The sequence below is a fragment of the Scyliorhinus canicula genome, chromosome 19 (genome assembly GCF_902713615.1).
Source record: "Scyliorhinus canicula chromosome 19, sScyCan1.1, whole genome shotgun sequence".
Classification (NCBI taxonomy): Eukaryota; Metazoa; Chordata; class Chondrichthyes; order Carcharhiniformes; family Scyliorhinidae; genus Scyliorhinus; species Scyliorhinus canicula.
This window is the reverse complement of record NC_052164.1, coordinates 2624494-2652314: the sequence shown is the minus strand read 5'-3', so window position 1 is coordinate 2652314 and position 27821 is coordinate 2624494. Positions and strand designations below refer to the sequence as shown.

The 27821-nt window shown below is 53.7% G+C and overlaps 1 protein-coding gene across 1 annotated transcript; it reads left to right on the top strand.

Moving 5' to 3' along the window:
- Positions 1 to 752: 752 nt before the first annotated feature.
- On the top strand, positions 753 to 11866 carry LOC119954095 (keratin, type I cytoskeletal 19-like). Its single transcript, XM_038778973.1, has 8 exons — positions 753 to 1240; positions 2026 to 2108; positions 5387 to 5543; positions 6579 to 6740; positions 7554 to 7679; positions 8100 to 8320; positions 9713 to 9747; positions 11636 to 11866. The coding sequence occupies exons 1-8, from the start codon at positions 800 to 802 to the stop codon at positions 11731 to 11733; spliced, it is 1323 nt and encodes a 440-aa protein (XP_038634901.1). The 5' UTR covers positions 753 to 799; the 3' UTR covers positions 11734 to 11866.
- The last annotated feature ends 15955 nt before the right edge of the window (positions 11867 to 27821 follow it).

The window sequence follows — 27821 nt, the reverse complement described above, 5'->3', positions numbered from 1 at the left end:
ACTCTCCACTTGCCTGGATGAGCGCAGCTCCCAACAACACTCAAGAAGCTCAACACCATCCAGGACAAAGCAGCCCCACTTGATTGCCACAAATATTCAAAGCCTCCACTAGCCATGAGCAATGGCAGCCGTGTGTACCATCTACAAGATGCACTGCAGGAACTCTCCAAGGCTCCTTAGACAGCACCTTCCAAACCTGTGATCTGTACCACCCAGAAGGGCAGGGGCAGCAGACGCATGATGATACCAGTGCCTGCAATCTCCTCTCCAAGTCACTCACCATCCCGACTTGGGAAATATATCGGCGTTCCCTGTCACTGGGTCAAACTCCTGGAACTCCCTCCCTAACAGCACAGTGGGTGTACCTACACCACATGGACTGCAGTGGTTCTAGGATGCCACCCCCCTTTTCAAGAGTAATTTGTGATGGGCAATATATTCTCTCCTTGCCAATGAGCTTGACATACTGTGAAAAAATCAAAACCAGTTATCGGCTGGACATCATTGGAGGTACCATTAGGAGCAAAGCTTTCCGGAAATATTTTCTATATTAACTATGTCCTGGGTGTGTGAGATGCTTCTACTGAACAATAGTGATGGTGATGTGTCCTCGTGTTGGTATGTGGCTAGACCAGCTCTCACATTTGAACATTCTGATCTTTTATTCTGCATTGTAATTTGGGAAACTCGATGGTTGACATTCTCCAGTTTCACCAAGAGACGCCCATGGAGGTTTGGGGAATAAATTTCCGAGCATTGGCTGCAGTTGTCACTGGCTGACCCGGAGAGCATTGGCAGAATGACTTCCTTGTCCCTCCTGAACCGAGCGCCCCAGCGCAGGAGCAGCGGCTCCGTTGTCCTCAGCAGCAGCAGCAGCAGCAGCAACAGGTCTGGGAGGCAGAGTGTGTCCTCCGGGGGCTTCAAGGGCCGCAGGGCTGTGAGTGTATACAGCACCCCATCCCGCAGCACCCGCATCTCCAGCGCCAGTTCGGGCTATGGGGGCAGCTTCTACTCCGGGGGCTATAGTGCCGGACCCTTGGAGGCGTTCAGCATCAATGAGAAACAGACCATGCAAAATCTGAACGACCGCCTGGCCCTGTACCTGGACAAAGTGCGCTCTCTGGAAAAGTCCAACAACCAGCTGGAGGTCCAGATCCGCCAGTTTTATGAGAAGAGAACGCTGTCAGGAAGCAAAGACCTGGGCAGTTATTGGAAAACGATTGCTGATCTCCGCCAGCAGGTATGGCAACTCTCAGCTCAGGAAGTTAGTCTGTTAAAAAGGTTTTTGTGAAGGGTCTGTGGGTATTAGTGCCTGGGCCACAATGTACTGCCCATCATCGCCCTCAATGGCCTGGCCTTGGCTCCACAGTCACATGTCGGGCAGACCAGGTCACCAGGGCAGATTTCCTTCATTGAAGACATTAGTGAACCTGGTGGGTTTTAATGGCTCTTTCATGGTCATCATTAGACTTTCAATTCCCAATTTTTATTAGATTCTCCACAGTGCAGAAGGAGGCCATTCGGCCCTTTCAATCTGCACCCACCCTCTGAAGGGGCACTCTGCCTACGCTCACCCCCTGCCCTATCCCCGTAACCCCACCTAACTGTCGGACACTCAGGGGCAATTTATCACGGCCAATCCACCTAACCTGCATGTCTTTGGACTGTGGGAGGAAACCGGAGCACCCGGAGGAAACCCACGTAGACACGGGGAGAACGTGCAGACTCCGCACAGACAGAGACCCAAGGTTGGAATCGAACCTGGGACCCTGGCGTTGTGAGGAATCAATGCCACTGTGCCAACCATTGAATTCGAATTTGACTATCTGCCGTGATGGAATTCCAACCCAACTCGCCAGAGCATTATTAGTCTGGGTGTTGGGATTACTAGTCCAGTAACTATTCCACTGTGCCATATAATCCAGTTTGTGGAAATGTGGTTGAATGGAGCTGATTGCATTCACCTTTAGTTTTGGGTCTTCCATAAACAAAGTCATGAATGATATTTAATGTTGTATTTTACAGATTAATGATGCCTCTCTTGCCAATGCCAGGATATTGCTGCAGATTGACAACGCAAAACTGGCAGCAGATGACTTTAAAACCAAGTGAGTCCGTTTTTTGGTTCCATCAAATCATTAAAATTAAGAAAGAACCCACCCCCCCCCCCTCCCAGAATAGCAGCAGCCTGTATGTGTACAGGCTTCCCAGCAGCAGCCTGTATGTGTACAGGCTTCCCAGCAGCAGCCTGTATGTGTACAGGCTTCCCAGCAGCAGCCTGTATGTGTACAGGCTTCCCAGCAGCAGCCTGTATGTGTACAGGCTTCCCAGCAGCAGCCTGTATGTGTACAGGCTTCCCAGCAGCAGCCTGTATGTGTACAGGCTTCCCAGCAGCAGCCTGTATGTGTACAGGCTTCCCAGCAGCAGCCTGTATGTGTACAGGCTTCCCAGCAGCAGCCTGTATGTATACAGTTGTCCGGAGTCCCTGAGTGGTTTGCTGGGTTCTGGAAAGGTTGCTAATCCAATGCACAATCTGCAGAATCAGCCACATTTGGGGCAGGTGATACTGACAGGGTTGGCTATTTGGGTGATTTAGAGATCTGATGCCTCGACCTTGCCTCTGAGTAAACCTAACAAAGTGTCTCGACATGTTTGGTGCCATACTGAATAAACCTTCTTCATTTCATTCAAAGAGGGAACACACCTTTGGGCCTCATTTTATCCCCAGTTCACCTGTTCCACCCTCTCCAACTTTGTGACACTCTGAATATCTATTTGATTTGAGAAGGTGCTGCTGATACACCTGTGCAAATGCATTTGGCCAACCCTGGTCATGCAAAATCACCTGATATCCATGATTTGGGCAAGGATGTCAGGGAAAGACAAGGATAAAAAACATTCTTTGAAAGTTGCCACTCAAGTGGATAGAGCTGTGAAGAAGGCCTATGGTGTGCTAGCGTTCATTAGCAGAGGGATTGAATTTAAGAGCCGTGAGGTGATGATGCAGCTGTACAAAACCTTGGTCAGGCCACATTTGGAGTAGTGTGTGCAGTTCTGGTCACCTCATTTTAGGAAGGATGTGGAAGCTTTGGAAAAGGTGCAAAGGAGATTTACCAGGATGTTGCCTGGAATGGAGAGTAGGTCATACGAGGAAAGGTTGAGGGTGCTGGGCCTTTTCTCATTGGAACGGAGAAGGATGAGGGGGCGACTTGATAGAGGTTTATAAGATGATCAGGGGAATAGATAGAGTAGACAGTCAGAGACTTTTTCCCCGGGTGGAACACACCATTACAAGGGGACATAAATTTAAGATAAATGGTGGAAGATATAGAGGGGATGTCAGAGGTAGGTTCTTTACCCAGAGAGTAGTGGGGGCATGGAATGCACTGCCTGTGGTAGTAGTTGAGTCGGAAAAGTTAGGCACCTTCAAGCGGCTATTGGATAGGTACTTGGATTAGGGTAGAATAATGGAGTGTAGGTTAACTTCTTAAGGGCAGCACGGTAGCATTGTGGATAGCACAATTGCTTCACAGCTCCAGGGTCCCAAGTTCAATTTTGACTTGGGTCACTGTCTGTATGGAGTCTACACATCCTCCCCGTGACTGCGTGGGTTTCCTCCGGGTACTCCGGTTTCCTCCCACAGTCCAAAGATGTGCAGGTTGGGTGGATTGGCCATGAAAAATTGTCCAAAATTCTATGATTAACCTACGACAAAAGTTCGGCGCAACATCGTGGGCCGAAGGGCCTGTTCTGTGCTGTATTTCTCTATCTATCTATCTCTATCTATTTTGGTATTAACAAGCTACGGTCTCTCACGAGTTGGTGAGGGTGTGTGATCTTCAGAGAACCTTTGAGGACGTCCCATAGGTATCTCCATGTCCTCCTGGAATCTCCTGTGCCCCAACTCCGAGGGGGACAATTGCTTCACAAGCGATGTCAGGGGCAGAGGAGCTGGTTTTCAGCAATAACCTCCTCGATGCTGAGCAGGTTGGTTTTGAAGAAAATGGTGCAGTTAGGCTACCTTTCCCAACACCATATTTGGAGGATCTTCCAATCTTGGAGATGCTCCAAGATTTGTTGAGGGTCGTCAGACGGATGTTACACAGAAAGCCAGAGAGAGAATGGGAAATAGGCAGAAGTACAACATGTTAAAGGGGTTGTTTGAAAACAGGTCTGTAGAAATCATACAATTAAACAGCACACGGGAGGCCATTCAGCCCATCGCGCCTGTGTGGACTCTTTGAAAGAGCTGTCCAATTCATCCCACCCGGACCTGCTGTGTCCCTATAACCCTGCAGACACTTTCAAACATTTGTCCAACTCTTGTTTGAAAGTTATTATTAAATCTGATTCAATTGCCCTTCAGATCGGAAAAACTCATTGTGTAAATAATGTTCTCCTCATCATACCAACAAACCCACTCCCTTCCCCTCAACACCCCTCCCCCCCACCCCTCCCCCCCCACCCCTATCAACCCGCCGCACACCCAGCCTTTTGATGGACGTCAGTCTCTGCCCTCTGGGTAGTGACCACCTGCCAATGGAAAATGTTCCTGTTTAGAAGGAAGGAGCTCCGGGGAAGTGGGGTTTGATCAAAGCTCCAACACAGAGGGGAAAATTCAACTTAACTTACAGAACTGGAAAATCCTTCAGCAAATAGGTGTTTGTTAGGATTCCAAAACCTTCTGCACCCCCCTCAACAACACCCCCCCCCCCCCCCCCCCCCCCCCATCCCATTCAGTGACTGCTTTCTCATTTAGTGTTAAAACAGGAAGGTCAGTCAAGGAAATGGCTTTCATGGGAGAACAAACTTAACTGGGAAGAGATTGCAAGGGTTTGTAACTTCCTGTCCATATCTGCAAAGCATTTACAAACATGGATTTATAACTCGTCATCCCTTCAACAAAATCATTGATCTCTCTGGGGAAACGCCAGACCCTAGGTCAGGATCACCAACTTTCCATAGCCTCCCAATGAGAAGACATTCCCTTTATCCTCACTTCCCATCTCCTGACCAATCACCAGCCCATGTCATTAGGTCGTCTCCAATTCCGTGCACTTTCTCTTTCACTGAACGTCAGTCAGACACCTTTGGGATGTCCATGTAGCCAGCATCCAGAGCCATTTGCCTATTCAAAGTGTGAGTGGCCTCCCCAGAACTTCCAACTGGATCAGGCTGACATCTGGAATAAATACAGAACGTAGTGGAAAAACACATCGGTCTGGCAGCATCTGTGGAGAGAGAAAGTAGAGATAACGTTTGAGTCCAATGTAACTTCTTCAGACATTTATTGGGGCAGCTGGCCCTGATCATGTGTCCCTTTAGGCCTGTAAACACTTTTGAAACAGTTTTTTAAAAGGTGTTATGGTTCTTGCCTATCTTATAGATATGAATCAGAGTATGCTATAAGACGTGGAGTGGAGATGGACATTGGAGGTTTACGCAAAGTGCTGGATGAAATGACCATCACCAGGTCTGACCTGGAGTCGCAGATTGAACGAGTGAGGGAAGAGACAGTTTACACCAAGAAAAACCACGAAGAAGTAAGCAGCCACTCAGCAATCAACCACAAAATACGCTTTGTTCTAATTTTAGTAGAATGTCATATGATTGGCGGGTGATGTAAAGAGCTTAAAGCGGGGTAAAGTGTCTACATTGCTTGGGACAGGAGCTTTAAACAGGGGAGGCTGCATAGGGAGGGAAGGTTCCCTTTTCTGAGGTGTATTCCTGACCCAGTTAAGTAAGTTTTTATGTTAATCTGATACGCTGCATCGTCAATATTCCATCAGAATTATTAAATTCACTTTCACAATGAGCCCTGGGGGGAAATGAGAAAATAATAAAAGTTCCAGCCTGGAGGAGCCCCATCTCTTGCATCCATCCACAGTTCCCATGACCCAGAATTCCACGTGCTAGCTGGAACCTGTAGATTTATTTCTGTAAATCCATTAATTTTCCTATTCCACTGTTTGCCCAGTAACTTGTTCCTGAACTCATCACCCTTTGGATCAAGAAACGGACTGGCGAGTCCAGGCCAATATCTGCTCGTATGTTAATCCACTGTAACCCCTCCAATAACAGAATATCCTGGAATACCTTTAAAACAAGAGACAGATACTGCACGTAGTGCTCCAGGTGTGCTCTTGCCAAGGCTGGTTTCAGCAAGGCCTATCGGAGTTTATATTGCTTGCTCTTCATCCCAGAATTCCGATACATTTTCCCAACAGTCCAGGGATATTGTCAGATTAGCTTTAGTGACATGTTCATTATGCCCATAATTCCTCTCCTGCTTCAATCACTCAAATATATTCACATTTAAATACATAATTCACAACAGTTACCTTGCTGGCAAATCTTATTATCTTACAATAAAGTGCATCTGCCATTTGTCTTCTAATGATTGGGTTTGTCAGAATCCTTGAGAATTTGTTCACATTGATATTCATTATTTGCCACTGCTCCCAATTAGAGATTGTCACCTTCCGGTTACTGCTCCCCTCCCATAACCATCAGGAGGGACAATCCATCCACTGGTAACCCAAACAACCTCATCGCTCTTTCCTTCTCTTTCTCCACAGGAGCTGAAGGCTCTCCACAATCAACTACGCGGCAGAGTCACGGTGGATGTGGATTCTACCCCAGGCACAGATTTGACCAACATTCTGGGCGAGATAAGAGAAAAATATGAACTCGTGGCAGCGAAAAATCAGAAGGAAGCAGAATCCTGGTACAAGGAACAGGTAATGAGACTGACCAATCAGGACTGTGCCACAGGCTGCTATGTAAATATGGCCGGAATTCTCCAGTTTTTGGGATTAACTTCTCCCGCTGACAGCATTTCTGTAGCATTTTTAACTTTAAAATGTCTCAAGGGGCTTCACACGGAACATCATGAAAATATAATTTGACACTGAGACATCAGGAATATTCAGGCAGGCAAACAAAACTCTGATCCAGTTCCCGACAATTGGTGAAGAGACAGAGAGGAATTCCACAGGTTGGAGCCCAAATGGTTGAATACATGCATGTATTAGTGAGACAAAGAAAATGAGTACATGAGTGATAAGGGAAATGTATAGGCCCCACCCGAGGTACACAGTACTCCAAAACCCAGTGAGCCCACCTCCAATAGTCTTCTAAACTCAAACCTTATCATGTAACGCTGTGATAGCCTGTAGCTGGAAACCTCGTCTGCATTTTTGATGTATCTTTTTATTGCGATTCCATCCTCCATTCCGCTATTTTTTGTCGTCGTCACAACCGATTACCTCCAGAAACTAGTCAGCAGCTATGACTGGAGTCCAGAGCAAGAACACTGGCCGTACTCTATCCAGTAGAAATATTGTAATGTGCTTACTGTCATTCCAAATCCAATCCATTAGCTTGGCACAGATCAGGAAGATCTTGGACCGGGTTGATCAGAAGCCACTGGATCATCAGAAAAGGAGACAGAGAAATTATTATATGTGAAATAATTATAAGTGAGACTGGGTACAAACTGAGTCACTCTTTGCTAACACTTTCACCACTTTCAATATTTTTTTTAATGACAGTGTGCGAATCTGAAACAGACAATGACTACGAGCACTGAGGTAATCCACTCAGAGAAGTCACAGCTCACAGAACAGAGACGGAAACTGCAGGGGTTGGAGATTAATCTTCAGACATTACTGAGTGTGGTGAGTACAGTCCTGGGTTACACCCTCAGTAATCAGATTTGTATTTACTCAACTTATAAGTTCATTAGATAGAGGGGCAGAATTAGGCCATTTGGCCCATTGAGTCTGCTCCGCCATTCGATCCTGGCTGATCCTATCCCGACCTCAACTCCACCGTCCAGCCCGTTCTCCATAACCCTTCAACCCATTACCAATCAAAAATCTGTCTAACTCTTCCTTAAATTGACTCACTATCCCAGCATCCACCGCTCTCTGGGGGAGCGAGTTCCACACATTCACAACCCTTTGGGAGAAGTAGTTTCTCCTCAAATATGTTTTAAATTTACCTCTTATCCTGAGACAATGACCTCTCGTTCTAGAATGTCCCACGACAGGAAAGCTCCTTCTCCATTGGTTACTGATTGTTAATTTCTGATGTAGAAAATGTCTCTGGAAGATAGTCTCCTGGAAGTAGAAGATCGCAGTGCTCTGGAGCTCAACAGACTGCATAGCATCCTGAATGACCGTCAAGGAGAATTCGCACTTATTCAAACGGATGTGGAGCGACAATGCCAAGAATACGCACAGCTCCTGAGGGTCAAAATGAGGCTGGAGATGGAGATTGCCGATTATCGTCGTCTCCTTGAAGGAGAAGAGAATAGGTGAGGAAATAAGGAAAACGGCCTCACGCAGCACACATTCACTGGCTCACTCTCAGTCTTCCCCTTTCCCTGAAGCTTTAATAACCCCAGCTTGATAGAAACACTAAGGGGGTTGCTTTGCTGAAGGTGTGAACACTGTTGCTGTGTTAATAAGACGTGCCTGTTTGTAAATCTGGTTTCAGCTTTCAATTTTGGTGCTAATCAGGGCAGCACGGTGGCACAGTGGTTAGCATTGCTGCCTACGGCGCTGAGGACCCGGGTTCGAATCCCGGCCCTGGATCACTGTCCGTGTGGAGTTTGCACATTCTCCCCGTGTCTGCGTGGGTTTCACCCCCACAACCCAAAGATGTGCAGGGTAGGTGGATTGGCCACGCTAAATTGCCCCTTAATTGGAAAAAACAATTGGGTACTCTAAATTTATAAAAAAAAATTTTAAAAATTTGGTGCTAATCGATCATCACAAAGATAGAAACATGCCTGTTGTTGCTGAATCAGAACTCAGGCACTGGCTGGACACAATTTTCCTGAAGGTGTGGAGTGGTCTGGCTGTCACAGCAGCTGTCAGGGTAAAGAGAGAATGTACAGCTTCTCAGATGTAATACTGGAGGCCCTGATGGAGGAGAGGAGGGATGTCCCCTCGTACTCCTGTCCACATGTCACAGTTCCCTGCTCTGGTATCATTCAACCTGGTCCCATGTCCGATTCCTGCTGCAGACTGATGGGGTTCCTTAGAATAATGCTGATGACCCAGAGCTCCCTGTGCCCTGATGGCTCTGAGAAGGTGGAGGAGTACTCATCCTGTTTAGGTGAAGCACTCAGAGACTTCCTGGCATATATGTTGCGAGAATGTTGTTGAATTATCGACAAAGTGATCCAAGAAATCTCCTGTTGCGTCTCCAGCAGCGAAATCTCAGCCTGAGTTTACTCCTTTACAGCATTCGCCCCCACAATACACAGGCAGCCTCATTAACAGGTGCCAGCAAAGCAATTTCGTCAATCGGATTCTTAACAACCCTCCTAGAGGCCGTTCACAACATGCATTCTCCTTACCGAGTTTCTGTTGTGTGCTGGACCATTCCCACAGTTTCAGGATGCAGCCTGACTCTGCTCACTGAGAAGACACATTGTCACCTTTGGAATCCAGGGGAAGTGACTAATTTATTGGAATATGCCGAATGTCTCTAACTCCTTCACTGCTTCTCCACTTTAACCTTTACAGCATCCTTTCCGACTCCACCCCAAATATCTCACTTTAACGCTCCAGCACAGTTTGTCCCAGCTGAGAATCCTATTGGTCCAGTGCACAGTCCTGATCACTGATCCTCTCTCAGATAATTTTAATTGAATTTCTCTTGCTGCCTAATTATTAATTATTCTTTGTTTCTCTTGCAGATATGTAACAGAAATCAAATCACAAGTTATCGAAGGTAAGGGATTGGAGTCAATGGGTGTCAGTCGGGATTTTGTCAGGGTCTAGGTTACAGGGGGAAGCTGGGTAGTGAGAAAGATACTGAATCCCACACAATCTGTTACCTAATGTGCTGGGAAACCCGGTGGGGGAGAGAAAGATGGCTTATTGCTTCATTCTTTTGACTTGAGCGAATGGCAGGCAGGAATGAGGGTGCTTCAGTCTGCAGGGTGTCTCTCATAGTCAGCCGCTTCAACTGGAACAGATTTGTGTTCCCAAACAAGGCAGGAATTTCAGTGATGGTTAACCTGAGGTTACGGCACAGCTCCATTTAGTATTGCCCCAAACTGCTTGAGTATGACCACATGCACACTCAGCGATGACGGTGGGTCAGCACACCTGACTCCGATGCCAAAATTTTCCAGGAGCTGAGTGTAATCTAATAACGGAGCACCAGTTTGCTCAGTACCACAAACCATCTGACACAGGCGCAGAGATTGGGATAGAGCCAGGTGAACTGGAGCAGATTTTGCTCCATTACTTAGACATTTTCAGTGCTGAGGGAGTGCTGCAGTCAGAGGGTCAGTACTGAGGGAGTGCCGCACTGTCAGAGGGTCAGTACTGAGGGAGCGCTGCACTGTCAGAGGGTCAGTACTGAGGGAGTGCTGCACTGTCAGAGGGTCAGTACTGAGGGAGTGCCGCACTGTCAGAGGGTCAGTACTGAGGGAGTGCTGCACTGTCAGAGGGTCAGTACTGAGGGAGTGCTGCACTGTCAGAGGGTCAGTACTGAGGGAGCGTTGCACTGTCAGAGGGTCAGTACTGAGGGAGCGCTGCACTGTCAGAGGGTCAGTACTGAGGGAGTGCCGCACTGTCAGAGGATCAGTACTGAGGGAGTGCTGCACTGTCAGAGGGTCAGTACTGAGGGAGCGCTGCACTGTCAGAGGGTCAGGACTGAGGGAGTGCCGCACTGTCAGAGGATCAGTACTGAGGGAGTGCCGCACTGTCAGAGGGTCAGTACTGAGGGAGTGCTACACTGTCAGAGGGTCAGTACTGAGGGAGTGCCGCACTGTCAGAGGGTCAGTACTAAGGGAGTGCCGCACTGTCAGAGGGTCAGTACTGAGGGAGCGCTGCACTGTCAGAGGGTCAGTACTGAGGGAGCGCTGCACTGTCAGAGGGTCAGTACTGAGGGAGTGCTGCACTGTCAGAGGGTCAGTACTGAGGGAGTGCTGCACTGTCAGAGGGTCAGTTCTACCCAGAGAGTGATGGTCAAATTTACGCCTTAGAACATAGAACATTACAGCGCAGTACAGGCCCTTCGGCCCTCGATGTTGCACCGTCCTGTGAAACCCTTCTAAAGTCCCTCTACACTATTCCCTTATCGTCCATATGCCTATCCAATGACCATTTGAATGCGTTTAGTGTTGGCGAGTCCACTACTGTTGCAGGCAGAGCATTCCCCGCCCGTACTACTCTCTGAGTAAAGAACCTACCTCTGACATCTGTCCTATATCTATCTCCCCTCAATTTAAAGCTATGTCCCCTCGTGCTAGACATCACCATCCGAGGAAAAAGGCTCTCGATGTCCACCCTATCTAATCCTCTGATCATCTTGTATGCCTCAATTAAGTCCCCTCTTAACCTTCTTCTCTCTAACGAAAACAGCCTCAAGTCCTTCAGCCTTTCCTCATATGATCTTCCCTCCATACCAGGCAACATTCTTGTAAATTCTTAGTCAATATCAAAAACAGATTGTTTATCATATTGTTGCTGGCGGAATCTTTCTGTGCTCAAGTTATCTGCCACATTGCCCACTGGCTATGGGATTCCTGAGGCTATGAAAGGCACTCTATAAATGCCAGTTCTTTCTGCTTATTTATTTTCATTGCTTTTTAATTTATTTCTTACAGAGCCAAAAGTGGTGACAACCAAAAAGGTCGTTACCATCACTCAGACGCTTGTTGATGGGAAAGTTGTCAACACACAGCAAGAAGTTAATGTGAAGTAACCAAACACTTCCTGCCCAGCTTTGGTCTTGAAGATCCTCTGAAGATTCTAAAATCTATGAACCTTTCTATAATGTTTTGTTCTTTGGGTTTTCTCTGTTCTTTAATAAAGTAGTTTGGAGTGTTGCAGCACAACTTTTTCTGTTTTATTGGTGTTAAACTGGTTGACCAGTGATTGGGGTAATCTGTAATCAGTTGCTGACGTTGGTGCAGAACCAGGCAAATTAGCCGGAAGGTTCCGGTTCTGATCTCCAGCCTGTGTGTGATTGGCTAATCTGAAGCAAAGCATCATTAGGGATGTCTGAATACATGTGGAACAACCTCACTCCTAGCACTGTGTCCTGATCCTGTCCCGAGGAACCTGTAGATGTTGGCTCAGAACAACAATGGATTTCTGTCTGACCATTCCAATAACAAGTTCGGATTGAAATGGGGCCTTTAATGTAGTAAAATACCCCAAACTGCTTCACAGCAACATTGTCAAAACAAAGTTAACAGTGAACCAAAAAAGGAGACAACAAGACAGGTTTGTGAAAGATGAAAAAATCAGTCAAGCTCACCCGTGAATAAATTGAATGACTTATCCTGCACTCCCGTCTGGGTGAGGGAATTCCTCCAACTGACCACCCTGTTTGAGAAAATACATTTCCTCACCTCCATTTGAAATGAGAGACTCCTTCTGCGGGCTTCTCCGTCGCCGGGAGCCTCCGCCGGCAGCGCCCCCACGTCCCCGCGTTTCTCGTCCGTGCGGGGTGGCCTTCGATTGGAAACCCCATTGGTTGGCTGCAGGAGGGGGGCATGCTGGAAAACGGGGCTGGTGGACCGAGAATCCCATTGCCGGCGAGGACGCACCGGAAAATGGGGCTGGTGGACCGAGAATTCCACCTCTTAAATATTTTTTTAATAAACATTTTATTGAGGTATTTTTGGTATTGTAACAACAACAAAATAAACAATGTACATGAAACTATAAACATACTGCAAAAGCGTCTCCCTCCCTCCCAGGTCCCACCTTTATTAACCCCCTACTCTAAGCTAAACTAACCCCCCCCCCCCACCGACCCCCCCTGCTGACGATTAATTTTCCACGAAGAAGTTGACGAACGGCTGCCACCTCCGGGCGAACCCTAACATTGACCCTCTCAAGGCGAACTTGATTTTCTCCAGACAGAGAAAGCTAGCCATGTCCGATAACCAGGTCTCCGACTTCGGGGGCTTTGAGTCCCTCCAAGCGAATAGTATCCGTCTCCGGGCTACCAGGGAAGCAAAGGCCAGAACGTCTGCCTCTTTCTCCTGGATTCCCGGGTCTTCCGACACCCCGAAAATCGCCACCTCTGGACTCAGCGCCACCCTTGTTTTTAACACCGTGGACATGACGGGCGGCATTCTCCCCTACCCGGCGTGACGGAGGGTCCCGGAGTAGGGGAGTGGCGCCAACCACTCAGGGGTCGTGCCTCCCCAAAGGTGGGCAATTCTCCCCACCTTCGGGGGCCAGCCCCGCGCTGGAGCGGTTTGCACCAGAAGACTGGCGCAAAAAACCGGCGCCCCCGGCAGTGGGGCTGGCCGAAAGGCTTTCGCCGGTCTGCGCATGCGCCGTCAGTGATGTGGGGTTCTCTTCCGCTTCCGCCATGGCGGAGGCCGTGGCGGATGCGGAAGAAAATAGAGCAGCCAGGGCACTGGCCCGGAGTCTGAGGGGGGGGCCCCGATCGCGGGCCAGGCCACCGTGGGGGCACCCCCCGGGGTTCGATCGCCCCCCGCGATCCAGGACCAGGACCCCGGGGGCCTGCTTGCGCCGCTGATCCCGCCGTTCCAGAGGTGGTTTAAACCTCGACGGCGGGAGAGGCCTCCCAGCGGTGGGACTTTGGCCCATCCGGGCCGGAGAATCGCCGCAGGGGCCTCTCCGATCGGAGTGGCGAGATTCCTGCCCCCTCCACTTCCCGGGTGGCGGAGAATCTCTGCCACGGCGGGGGCGGGATTTTAGACGCCCCCAGGCGATTCTCCGACCCTGCTGGGGGTCGGAGAATTTCGCCCGACATCTGCAAACCCCTGCCAAAATCCCCCAACCTTCGGGCATGTCCAAAACATGTGGACACGGTTCGCTTGTCCTCCCGCACATTTTGCACACCTATCCTCCACCCCAAAAAACCTGCTCATCCGGGCCACTGTGAGCCCGGTGAACGGCCTTGAATTGTATCAGGCTGAGCCTGGCACAAGTTGCGGTCACGTTGACTCAACGCGTCTGCCCATAGACCATCCTCTATCTCCCCCCCCCCCCAGCTCCTCCTCCCACTTACACTTCAGCTCCTCCGTCTGTGTCTCCTCTGACCCCATAAGTTCCTTGTAAATGACCTCCGCTTGTAACCATGGAGTGATTGGTCACATAAAGGGCTGTTCCTGTTCAAAGTCACAGAAAGGGGTTCTTTTTACCCAGATCTGGGTGGAATTTTGATGAAAAGGTGAATGATAGAGGAGGAGTTTACCCTTGGAAATGTCTTCTGAGCTCCGGAACCTGCAGAAAACAGTGAGAGGTTTGGCTGGAAAGTTGAAACAGTTTTTGTGCTTCACAGACAGTCTCTTCCAGCATGCAGGCAGGGGGAGGGGCAAGCTGGAAGGCCCCAGATACAGGAACTGATGGCTTTTATCAAGGAGGAATTCCATAAACAGAGGAAAGAAATGCATGAGGATCATGCAAAGGCCATTGCAGAAGCTGTGACACCCCTGAAGAGTACTTTGGAGCGGATGGAGAGGTGTTTGGAGATGTAGGGGTCACAGATTTGGGAGATTAAAGGAGTGATCTCGGACCACAGCGATCGTGTGGTGGCTATGGAGGTGGAGGTGGGGCTCCTAGGAGACCTTTGTAAAATGCTGAGGGCAAAGGTGAAGGAGCAGGAGAATACCTCGAGAAGACAGCACCGGCGAATAGTGGGCCTGCCTGAAGGAGTGGAAGGTGTGAGTGCCACGAGGTACGTCTCGAGGATGCTGACGGGGCTGGTGGCAGAAGGGGTGCTGGATAAGGCCCCTGAAGTGGACCGAACGCATAGGTCCCTGAGACAGAAGCCTAGAGCGGGGGAGCCGCCACGGGCGTTGATCGTCAGACTCCACAAATTTGCGCAGAAAGAGAAGATTCTGCGGTGGGCCAGGGAGAAGTGTACCTGCAACTGGGAGGGAAATAATGGCCAGAATTATCAGGACATCGGAGCCGAGTAGGCAAAGCGACGGGCAGGTTTCAACAAGGCCAAGGCGGTGCTGTACCTGCGGCAGATCAGGTTCGGGGTGCTCTACCCAGCGAAATTATGGGTGACGTTCAGAGGCCGGGAGTATTATTTTGAGACCCAAGAAACGGCCGAAGACTTAATTAAGGAGCATAAACTGGGGAAGAACTGAGTGGGCAATGCTTGGGAGCCGGGGTGCTGGCACTCTGTAATGGGCAGGAGCCGGGGTGCTGGCACTCTGTAATGGGCGGGTGCCGAGGCGCTGGCACTCTGTAATGGGCGGGAGCCGGGGCGCTGGCACTCTGTAATGGGCGGGAGCCGGGGTGCTGGCACTCTGTAATGGGCTGGAGCCGGGGCGCTGGCACTCTGTAATGGGCGGGAGCCGGGGCGCTGGCACTCTGTAATGGGCGGGAGCCGGGGTGTTGGCACTCTGTAATGGGCAGGAGCCGGGGTGTTGGCACTTGTAATGGGCGGGAGCCGGGGCGCTGGCACTCTGTAATGGGCAGGAGCCGGGGTGTTGGCACTTGTAATGGGCGGGAGCCGGGGCGCTGGCACTCTGTAATGGGTGGGAGCCGGGGTGTTGGCACTTGTAATGGGCGGGAGCCGGGGCGCTGGCACTCTGTAATGGGTGGGAGCCGGGGTGCTGGCACTCTGTAAAGGGTGGGAGCCGGGGTGCTGGCACTCTGTAATGGGCGGGAGCCGGGGTGTTGGCACTCTGTAATGGGCGGGAGCCGGGGTGTTGGCACTCTGTAATGGGCGGGAGCCGGGGTGCTGGCACTCTGTAATGGGCGGGAGCCGGGGCGCTGGCACTCTGTAATAGGCGGGAGCCGGGGCGCTGGCACTCTGTAATGGTTGGGAGCCGAGGTGCTGGCACTCTGTAATGGGCGGGAGCCGGGGCGCTGGCACTCTGTAATGGGCGGGAGCCGGGGTGTTGGCACTCTGTAATGGGCGGGAGCCGGGGCGCTGGCACTCTGTAATGGGCGGGAGCCGGGGTGTTGGCACTCTGTAATGGGCGGGAGCCGGGGCGCTGGCACTCTGTAATGGGCGGGAGCCGGGGTGTTGGCACTCTGTAATGGGCGGGAGCCGGGGTGCTGGCACTCTGTAATGGGCGGGAGCCGGGGCGCTGGCACTCTGTAATGGGCGGGAGCCGGGGTGCTGGCACTCTGTAATGGGCGGGAGCCGGGTTGCTGGCACTCTGTAATGGGCGGGAGCCGGGGCGCTGGCACTCTGTAATGGGCGGGAGCCGGGGTGCTGGCACTCTGTAATGGTTGGGAGCCGGGGCGCTGGCACTCTGTAATGGGCGGGAGCCGGGGTGCTGGCACTCTGTAATGGTTGGGAGCCGGGGTGCTGGCACTCTGTAATGGTTGGGAGCCGGGGTGCTGGCACTCTGTAATGGGCGGGAGCCGGGGTGCTGGCACTCTGTAATGGTTGGGAGCCGGGGTGCTGGCACTCTGTAATGGGCAGGAGCCGGGGCGCTGGCACTCTGTAATGGTTGGGAGCCGGGGTGCTGGCACTCTGTAATGGGCAGGAGCCGGGGCGCTGGCACTCTGTAATGGTTGGGAGCCGGGGCGCTGGCACTCTGTAATGGGCGGGAGCCGGGGCGCTGGCACTCTGTAATGGGCGGGAGCCGGGGTGCTGGCACTCTGTAATGGGCGGGAGCCGGGGCGCTGGCACTCTGTAATGGGCGGGAGCCGGGGCGCTGGCACTCTGTAATGGTTGGGAGCCGGGATGCTGGCACTCTGTAATGGGCGGGAGCCGGGGCACTGGCACTCTGTAATGGTTGGGAGCTGGGGTGCTGGCACTCTGTAATGGGCGGGAGCCGGGGTGCTGGCACTCTGTAATGGGCAGGAGCCGGGGTGCTGGCACTCTGTAATGGGCGGGAGCCGGGGCGCTGGCACTCTGTAATGGGCGGGAGCCGGGGTGCTGGCACTCTGTAATGGGCGGGAGCCGGGGCGCTGGCACTCTGTAATGGGTGGGAGCCGGGGCGCTGGCACTCTGTAATGGGTGGGAGCCGGGGTGCTGGAACTCTGTAATGGGCGGGAGCCGGGGTGCTGGCACTCTGTAATGGGCGGGAGCCGGGGTGCTGGCACTCTGTAATGGTTGGGAGCCGGGGCGCTGGCACTCTGTAATGGTTGGGAGCCGGGGTGCTGGCACTCTGTAATGGGCGGGAGCCGGGGTGCTGGAGCCGGGGTGCTGGCACTCTGTAATGGGCAGGAGCCGGGGTGCTGGCACTCTGTAATGGTTGGGAGCCGGGATGCTGGCACTCTGTAATGGTTGGGAGCCGGGGTGCTGGCACTCTGTAATGGTTGGTAGCCGGGGTGCTGGCACTCTGTAATGGGCGGGAGCCGGGGTGCTGGCACTCTGTAATGGGCGGGAGCCGGGGCGCTGGCACTCTGTAATGGGCGGGAGCCGGGGTGCTGGCACTCTGTAATGGGCGGGAGCCGGGGCGCTGGCACTCTGTAATGGGCAGGAGCCGGGGCACTGGCACTCTGTAATGGTTGGGAGCCGGGGCACTGGAGCCGGGGTGCTGGCACTCTGTAATGGTTGGGAGCCGGGGTGCTGGCACTCTGTAATGGGCGGGAGCCGGGGTGCTGGCACTCTGTAATGGGCGGGAGCCGGGGTGCTGGCACTCTGTAATGGGCGGGAGCCGGGGTGCTGGCACTCTGTAATGGGCGGGAGCCGGGATGCTGGCACTCTGTAATGGTTGGGATCCGGGGTGCTGGCACTCTGTAATGGGCGGGAGCCGGGGCGCTGGCACTCTGTAATGGTTGGGAGCCGGGGTGCTGGCACTCTGTAATGGGCGGGAGACGGGGTGCTGGCACTCGGTAATGGGCGGGAGCCGGGGCGCTGGCACTCTGTAATGGGCGGGAGCCGGGGTGCTGGCACTCTGTAATGGGCAGGAGCCGGGGTGCTGGCACTCTGTAATGGGCGGGAGCCGGGGTGCTGGCACTCTGTAATGGTTGGGAGCCGGGGTGTTGGCACTCTATAATGGGCGGGAGCTGGGGTGCTGGCACTCTGTAATGGGCGGGAGCCGGGGCGCTGGCACTCTGTAATGGTTGGGAGCCGAGGTGCTGGCACTCTGTAATGGGCGGGAGCCGGGGCGCTGGCACTCTGTAATGGGCGGGAGCCGGGGTGCTGGCACTCTGTAATGGTTGGGAGCCGGGTTGCTGGCACTCTGTAATGGGCGGGAGCCGGGGTGCTGGCACTCTGTAATGGTTGGGAGCCGGGGCGCTGGCACTCTGTAATGGGCGGGAGCCGGGGCGCTGGCACTCTGTAATGGTTGGGAGCCGGGGTGCTGGCACTCTGTAATGGTTGGGAACCGGGGCGCTGGCACTCTGTAATGGGCGGGAGCCGGGGTGCTGGCACTCTGTAATGGTTGGGAGCCGGGGTGCTGGCACTCTGTAATGGGCAGGAGCCGGGGCGCTGGCACTCTGTAATGAGCAGGAGCCGGGGCGCTGGCACTCTGTAATGGTTGGGAGCCGGGGCGCTGGCACTCTGTAATGGGCGGGAGCCGGGGTGCTGGCACTCTGTAATGAGCAGGAGCCGGGGCGCTGGCACTCTGTAATGGTTGGGAGCCGGGGCGCTGGCACTCTGTAATGGGCGGGAGCCGGGGTGCTGGCACTCTGTAATGAGCAGGAGCCGGGGCGCTGGCACTCTGTAATGGTTGGGAGCCGGGGCGCTGGCACTCTGTAATGGGCGGGAGCCGGGGTGCTGGCACTCTGCAATGGTTGGGAGCCGGGGCGCTGGCACTCTGTAATGGTTGGGAGCTGGGGTGCTGGCACTCTGTAATGGGCGGGAGCCGGGGTGCTGGCACTCTGTAATGGGCAGGAGCCGGGGTGCTGGCACTCTGTAATGGGCGGGAGCCGGGGAACTGGCACTCTGTAATGGGCGGGAGCCGGGGTGCTGGCACTCTGTAATGGGCGGGAGCCGGGGCGCTGGCACTCTGTAATGGGCGGGAGCCGGGGCGCTGGCACTCTGTAATGGGTGGGAGCCGGGGCGCTGGCACTCTGTAATGGGCGGGAGCCGGGGTGCTGGCACTCTGTAATGGGCGGGAGCCGGGGCGCTGGCACTCTGTAATGGGCGGGAGCCGGGGTGCTGGCACTCTGTAATGGGCGGGAGCCGGGGCGCTGGCACTCTGTAATGGGCAGGAGCCGGGGTGCTGGCACTCTGTAATGGTTGGGAGCCGGGGCACTGGAGCCGGGGTGCTGGCACTCTGTAATGGTTGGGAGCCGGGGTGCTGGCACTCTGTAATGGGCGGGAGCCGGGGTGCTGGCACTCTGTAATGGGCGGGAGCCGGGGTGCTGGCACTCTGTAATGGTTGGGATCCGGGGTGCTGGCACTCTGTAATGGTTGGGAGCCGGGGTGCTGGCACTCTGTAATGGGCGGGAGCCGGGATGCTGGCACTCTGTAATGGTTGGGATCCGGGGTGCTGGCACTCTGTAATGGGCGGGAGCCGGGGCGCTGGCACTCTGTAATGGTTGGGAGCCGGGGTGCTGGCACTCTGTAATGGGCGGGAGCCGGGATGCTGGCACTCTGTAATGGTTGGGATCCGGGGTGCTGGCACTCTGTAATGGTTGGGAGCCGGGGTGCTGGCACTCTGTAATGGGCGGGAGCCGGGATGCTGGCACTCTGTAATGGTTGGGATCCGGGGTGCTGGCACTCTGTAATGGGCGGGAGCCGGGGCGCTGGCACTCTGTAATGGTTGGGAGCCGGGGTGCTGGCACTCTGTAATGGGCGGGAGCCGGGGTGCTGGCACTCGGTAATGGGCGGGAGCCGGGGCGCTGGCACTCTGTAATGGGCGGGAGCCGGGGTGCTGGCACTCTGTAATGGGCAGGAGCCGGGGTGCTGGCACTCTGTAATGGGCGGGAGCCGGGGTGCTGGCACTCTGTAATGGTTGGGAGCCGGGGTGTTGGCACTCTGTAATGGTTGGGAGCCGGGGTGCTGGCACTCTGTAATGGTTGGGAGCCGGGGTGCTGGCACTCTGTAATGGTTGGGAGCCGGGGTGCTGGCACTCTGTAATGGGCGGGAGCTGGGTTGCTGGCACTCTGTAATGGTTGGGAGCCGGGGTGCTGGCACTCTGTAATGGGCGGGAGCCGGGGTGCTGGCACTCTGTAATGGGCGGGAGCCGGGGTGCTGGCACTCTGTAATGGGCGGGAGCCGGGGTGCTGGCACTCTGTAATGGGCGGGAGCCGGGGTGCTGGCACTCTGTAATGGTTGGGAGCCGGGGCGCTGGCACTCTGTAATGGTTGGGAGCCGGGGCGCTGGCACTCTGTAATGGTTGGGAGCCGGGGTGTTGGCACTCTGTAATGGGCGGGAGCCGGGGCGCTGGCACTCTGTAATGGGCGGGAGCCGGGGCGCTGGCACTCTGTAATGGGCGGGAGCCGGGGTGCTGGCACTCTGTAATGGGCGGGAGCCGGGGTGCTGGCACTCTGTAATGGGCGGGAGCCGGGGCGCTGGCACTCTGTAATGGGCGGGAGCCGGGGCGCTGGCACTCTGTAATGGGCAGGAGCCGAGGTGCTGGCACTCTGTAATGGGCGGGAGCCGGGGTGCTGGCACTCTGTAATGGGCGGGAGCCGGGGCGCTGGCACTCTGTAATGGGCGGGAGCCGGGGCGCTGGCACTCTGTAATGGGCGGGAGCCGGGGCGCTGGCACTCTGTAATGGGCGGGAGCCGGGGCGCTGGCACTCTGTAATGGGCGGGAGCCGGGGCGCTGGCACTCTGTAATGGGCGGGAGCCGGGGTGCTGGCACTCTGTAATGGGCGGGAGCCGGGGTGTTGGCACTCTGTAATGGGCGGGAGCCGGGGTGCTGGCACTCTGTAATGGGCGGGAGCCGGGGCGCTGGCACTCTGTAATGGGCGGGAGCTGGGGTGTTGGCACTCTGTAATGGGCGGGAGCCGAGGTGCTGGCACTCTGTAATGGGCGGGAGCCGGGGAGCTGGCACTCTGTAATGGGCAGGAGCCGGGGTGCTGGCACTCTGTAATGGTTGTGAGCCGGGGCGCTGGCACTCTGTAATGGGCGGGAGCCGGGGTGCTGGCACTCTGTAATGGGCGGGAGCCGGGGTGTTGGCACTCTGTAATGGTTGGGAGCCGGGGTGCTTGCACTCTGTAATGGGCGGGAGCCGGGGTGCTGGCACTCTGTAATGGTTGGGAGCCGGGGTGCTGCCACTCTGTAATGGGCGGGAGCCGGGGTGTTGGCACTCTGTAATGGTTGGGAGCCGGGGTGTTGGCACTCTATAATGGGCGGGAGCCGGGGTGCTGGCACTCTGTAATGGGCAGGAGCCGGGGCGCTGGCACTCTGTAATGGTTGGGAGCCGGGGCGCTGGCACTCTGTAATGGGCGGGAGCCGGGGTGCTGGCACTCTGTAATGGGCGGGAGCCGGGGCGCTGGCACTCTGTAATGGTTGGGAGCGAGGGTGCTGGCACTCTGCAATGGTTGGGAGCCGGGGCGCTGGCACTCTGTAATGGTTGGGAGCCGGGGCGCTGGCACTCTGTAATGGGCGTGAGCCGGGATGCTGGCACTCTGTAATGGTTGGGAGCCGGGGTGCTGGCACTCTGTAATGGGCGGGAGCCGGGGTGTTGGCACTCTGTAATGGTTGGGAGCCGGGGTGCTGGCACTCTGTAATGGGTGGGAGCCGGGGCGCTGGCACTCTGTAATGGGCGGGAGCCGGGGTGCTGGCACTCTGTAATGGGCGGGAGCCGGGGTGCTGGCACTCTGTAATGGGCGGGAGCCGGGGTACTGGCACTCTGTAATGGGTGGGAGCCGGGGCGCTGGCACTCTGTAATGGGCGGGAGCCGGGGTGTTGGCACTCTGTAATGGTTGGGAGCTGGGGCGCTAGCACTCTGTAATGGGCGGGAGCCGGGGTGTTGGCACTCTGTAATGGTTGGGAGCCGGGGTGTTGGCACTCTGTAATGGTTGGGAGCCGGGGTGCTGGCACTCTGTAATGGGCGGGAGCCGGGGCACTGGCACTCTGTAATGGGCGGGAGCCGGGGCACTGGCACTCTGTAATGGGTGGGAGCCGGGGTGCTGGCACTCTGTAATGGGCGGAAGCCGGTGTGCTGGCACTCTGTAATGGGCGGGAGCCGGGGCGCTGGCACTCTGTAATGGGCGGGAGCCGGTGTGCTGGCACTCTGTAATGGGCGGGAGCCGGGGCGCTGGCACTCTGGGTGCTATGTCTTTTCGTCCGACGTCATTTCGTCCAACGACACTTCGTCCACGTCTTTTTGTCCAACGTCTTTTTGTCCGCCCGTCTTTTGGTCCAACGTCACTTCGTCCAATTATCCAATTACAAATAGTTTAATTTAGTTTTTCAATGTTACTGCTCAAGGATCCTCTCCACCTTTTTCGCCTCTTGAAGTTGAGTTCTGCATTTGTGCTGCTTGATCTCCAGACATTATTAAGATAAGCTGCAGGATATTCACCCATGTATGCTCCAGCGTGATGAGAGCCATTGTATCTGATGGAATATTTGATCATTTCAGACCTGTAATGTCAGAAGCCACTGCCAACCCTAATCACTCGACGAAAATCGAGTTTAAATCTGCTTCTTTCAGAACTGCACTCATTGTCTAAATCCAAATAGACTCCCACTTATATCTGTGTCTGTCGGAATTGTAGAATGTCAAATCATCTTGTCCTCTCCCCATGATTCTCTCTCGGGTACAGTTCTGGAAATGTAACTTTTAGGGTATTTCGGGAATTTACCATTTACATCAATTTTAAGTAATTTCGGGAATTTTAAGTAATTAGTAAACTTTTAGATTTTTTAACTGCATTTTTAGATTTTTTAACTTTTTAACTGCATTTTTCAACTTGCATTTTACTTGCATTTTATCAATTACTTGCATTTTAGCAAGTAAATTAACGGAGTTAATTTGTAATTGGATAATTGGACGAAGTGACGTTGGACCAAAAGACGGGCGGACAAAAAGACGTTGGACCAAAAGACGTGGACGAAGTGTCGTTGGACGAAGTGACGTCGGACGAAAAGACGCGACACGGGCACTCTGTAATGGGCGGGAGCATATTTGAAGTAGGTGTAGGGATTGGGGGATTTTTTTCCTTTTTTGTGGGATAGGTTTTTCTGTTCAATGTTGAGATTGTGAGGAGTTGTCAGGATGAAAAGTTTATGTGGGGATGGATGTTCCCATCCCCCTCTCCTGTTTTATGGGACTGTTTGTGTTCTACATCCGGGGAAGATGATGGATGGTAGAGGGGATTGGAGGCACAAGCCTCCGGTAAGGTCAGTAACATGGAACGTCCGGGGACTGAATGGGCCGGTTAAAAGGTCGCGGGTATTCGCGTTCCTCAGGAGTTTGGAAGCAGGGGCTGTCTTTTTGCAGGAGACACACCTCTGTGTGAAGGGCCAGGTTAGGTTAAGGAAGGGGTGGGGTCCAGCAGGTTTTTCACTCGGGGTTTGATTTGAAATTGAGGGGTGTGGCGATTTTAATGAGCAAAGAAATTGGATTTGTGAGTGCGAAGGAGGTGAGGGATCCAGGTGGGAGATATGTGATTGTGAGTGGGGTATTGGAAGGGGCACCGGTATTGTTGGTAAATGTGTATGCCCCAAATTGGGATGATGTAGGTTTTATGAGGGGGTTGCTGGCAGCAATCCTGGATTTGGCCACACACCAGTTGATCATTGGAGGAGATTTTAACTGTCCTGGAGCCGAGGGTGGATAGATCGAGCCCCAGGTCGATGGGCAGGGTACGAATGGCAAGGGAGCTGGGGGTTTATGGAGAGGTTGGGTATTGTGGATCCATGGCGCTTTCAGAACCCAGGGGGAAGGGAGTATTCCTTTTCACACGTCTATAAGGTGTATTCGAGGATTGATTACTTTGTAGTGAGTGGTGAGATTTTGGTTGGGGTGGAGGGGGCAGAGTATGCGGGGTTAGTTATCTCGGACCATGCACCCCACTGGTTGGATATTCGGTTCAGTACGGGACGAGAGCAGAGGCCAGGGTGGAGGTTTGACTTGGGGTTGTTGGCTGATGGAGGTTTTTGAGATAAGGTGCGGTTGGCGATTAGGGATTATGTGGAGTTCAATCAGAATGGGGAGGTGTCGGCGGGCATTTTTTGGGAAGCACTGAAGGCAGTGGTCCGGGGAGAAATTATCTCATTTACGGTTCATGCGAATAAGGAAAGGAGGGCGGAACGTGACCGTCCAGTGAGCAAGATAGCGGAGGTGGACAGGGAATATTCGAGGGTTCCCACCGTGGAGGGATTGGCGAGGAGGAGAAAGTTTCAAGGGGCAATGTGACAGGCTAACAACGGGGAGGGCGGTAGGGCAACTGCGTAGGGCAAGAGGGGTGCAATACGAGTATGGGGAGAAGGCGAGCCGCATGCTGGCGCACCAGCTGCGGAGGCAGGCTGCGTCCAGGGAAATATGGAAGATCCGGACTGGGGATGTAGTGTCAGAACCAGGGAAGATAAATGAGGCATTTAGAGAGTATTACAGGGACTTTATGAGGCTGACCCAGGAGGAGAGGAGGGGGACATGGGGTGGTTTCTGGGCGAGCTGGAATTTCCCCAGGTGGAGGAAGCAAAGAAGCAGGCGTTGGAGGAGCTCCTGGGGCTGAGGGAGGTGCTGGATAGTATCAGGGGTATGAAGTTGGGGAAGGCCCCTGGGCCGGATGGGTACCCGGCAGAATTTTATCAGAAATTTGCGGCGGACCTGGCACCACATCTGTTGGAGGCGTTTAATGAAGCACTGGAGAAGGGGGAGTTGCCGGAGACGATGAAGCAGGCAGTAATCACACTAATCCCAAAAAAAGGGATAGATCCGGTGGAATGTGGGTCGTATAGACTCATATCACTATTGATGTGAAAGTATTGGCTAAGTTGTTGGCAGGGAGGATGGAGGATTATGTCCCGGGGGTGGTTGCAGAAGATCAAACAGGCTTTGTGAAGGGCAGGCAGCTCGGGAGCAATATAAGACGGCTGTTGAATGTGGTGATTAATCCGTTGAGAGCTCTGGTACCGGAAGCGGAGTTGGGAATGGAGATCATTTGGGGAGTATGGAGTGAGGCACTGCGAAGGGTAAACGGGACCCCCTCTTGTGCAAGGTGTGGTAGTCACCACTGATGTATATATTGTATATAGAGGATGTCGGTGTAGGTGTTTTGTGGTAAGACCCTGTTCTATAGGTACGGGGGTAGTTCCCTGCCTGCTGGCTCCGCCCAGTAGGCGGAGTATAAATATGTGTGCTCTCCGTACAGCAGCCATTTCGCCAGCTGCTGTAGGAGGCCACACATCTTAGTGTAATAAAGCCTCGATTGTATCCAACTCTCGTCTTTGTGTAATTAATCGTGCATCACAAGGATGAATCTGATACAGTTTAAGGTGGTGCACAGGGTGCATATGACCCGGGCGAGAATAACTGGGTTCTTTCAGGGGGTAGCAGATGAGTGAGAGAGGTGTGGGTGGGGCCTGCGAATCATGCGCACATGTTTTGGGGTTGTGAAAAATTGGGAAGATTCTGGGCGGAGTGTTCGCGGTCTTAGCCAGGATAGTGGAGGAGGAGGTGGACCCGGACCCTTTGGTGGCGATATTTGGGGTTTCAGAGAAGCCGGAGCTCATGGAGAGGAGGCACGGCGACGAATTTTGCTGGAGTGGCGGCCGGCATCGCCACCGGGGGTAGCAGCTTGGCTGGGTGACCTATACGACTTCCTGCGATTAGAAAAGATAAAGTATGAGTTAAGGGGCTCAGCAGGGGAGTTTGTGACCGTGTTTGAGGAACTGTTCGTCGCAGGGGGTTGGGGGGGGGGGGGGGGGGGGACAGAGAGAGAGAGAGAGTGGGTGATGGGGGGGGGGGGGGAGTGAAAAGGAGAAAGATCTGTACAAACTGTATAGTTGATTGTCGGGAAGAATGTTTCCCGGGGTGTTTATTTGCTGTAACCTACTTTGATACAAGTTTGAATGAAATGCGGTTTTTTTTTAAAAATTAAGTTGCTTGTAAATGTCCGAGACGCTCCCTTCTCCTACCCACCCTCTGGAAACTACCCTGTCCTGAATCCCCCTTAGCGGTAGGAACGGGAAGGTTGACACCTGTTTACATAGGAAGTCCCGTAGCTGCAGATACCTGAATTTGTTTCCCCTCGCCAACCCAAACTTCTCCTCCAGCGCCCTCATACTCGGAAAGCTGCCCTCTATAAACATATCCCCCATCCTCACAATCCCTGCTCTCCGCCATATCCGGAACCCCCCATCCATACTTCCCGGGGCAAATCGGTGATTATTACAGATTGGGGACCAGAACGATGCTCCATCTGCTCCCGCATGTCTCCTCCATTGCCCCCAGACTCTCAGAGCCGCCACCACCACGGGGCTGGTGGGGTACCGTGCCGGCGGGAACGGCAGAGGCACAGTTACCAACGCCCCCAGACTGGTGTCCTTGCATGAAGCCGCCTCCATACACACCCATGCCGACCCCTCCCCCACCACCCACTTCCTGATCATGGCTATATTCGCCGCCCAGTAACAGTTACTAACATTTGGCAGCTCCAGCCTGCCCTCTCCCTGACTCCGCTCAAGCATTACCTTCCATACCCGTGGGGTCTTGCCTGCCCAAACAAAGCCAGAGATCACTTTGTTGACCCGTTTAAAAAAGGACCGCAGAATAAAGATGGGGAGACATTGAAACATGAACAGGAATCTCGCGAGGACCGTCATCTTCACCGTCTGCGCCCTCCCAGCTAATGACGACGGGAGCGCGTCCCATCTCCAAAAATCATCCTTCATTTGGTCTACTAGTCGGGCCAGATTTAATTGATGCAGCCGGTCCCATTCCCGCGCCACTTGAATGCCGAGCTACCTAAAGCTTCCCCTGACTAATCGAAACGGCAGCTCCCCCAATCGCCTCTCCTGTCCCCTCGCCTGGACCACAAACATCTCACTTTTCCCCAAATTTAGCGTATATACCCCGAAAACCAGCCAGATTCGCCTAGAATCCTCATGATTTCTTCCATCCCCTCCATTGGGTCCGATAGATACAGAAGCAGGTCATCTGCATGGAGCGAGACTCTGTGCTCCACCCCCCCCCCCCCCCCCCCCGGACCAGCCCCTTCCAGCCCCTTGAGGCTCTCAGAGCAATTGCCAACGGCTCTATAGCTACCGCGAGCAACGGTGGGGAGAGGGGGCATCCCTGTCCAGTCCCCCGGTGCAGTCTAAAATAGTCCAATGTTGTCCTATTCGTCCGTACGCTTGCCACAGGAGCCTGAGACAGCAACCTGACCCAGTCAATAAAGCCCCACCCAAATCCGAACCATCCCAGTACCTCCCACAGACAATCCCATTCTACCCGATCAAAAGCCTTTTCTGCTTCCATTGCGATCACTACATCCACCTCCCTACCTTCCGGGGGCATCATGATCACATTTAACAACTGTGGTGAATCACAGTCCGTGTAATTCACACTGTTATTATATATGATGTACTGTGTCTGTGTAAGCTCGGTATACAAGCAGTTGCGCGGCTCTGCCCATAGGGGGAGATGAGGAGTTTGTACTGGGCTCCACCCTTGGCTCCGCCCATGGCTCCTCCCACTAACCGGTAGTATAAAGCTTAGCAGTCGTGAGCCTGCCTGCCAGTTCATCTCGTCGCAGGCAGGCTCTGTTGAAAGATTATTAAAACCACTGTTCACTTCCAACCACGTGTCGTGTGAATTGATGGTCACATCAATTTAATAGTCTTTGGAAACAAGAAGAAATCGAAGAAACAACTATGGAATCAGCCCTCAAACCTGTTCGACTAGAACTCGACCTGCAGGCTGCAGAGGCAAGAGAAATCTTTCAGCACTGGCTCAGATGTTTCAAGGCCTACCTGGCTGAATCAAGTACTGCTGAAACTACAGAGGAGCAGAAACTCAGTCTACTGCACGCAAGG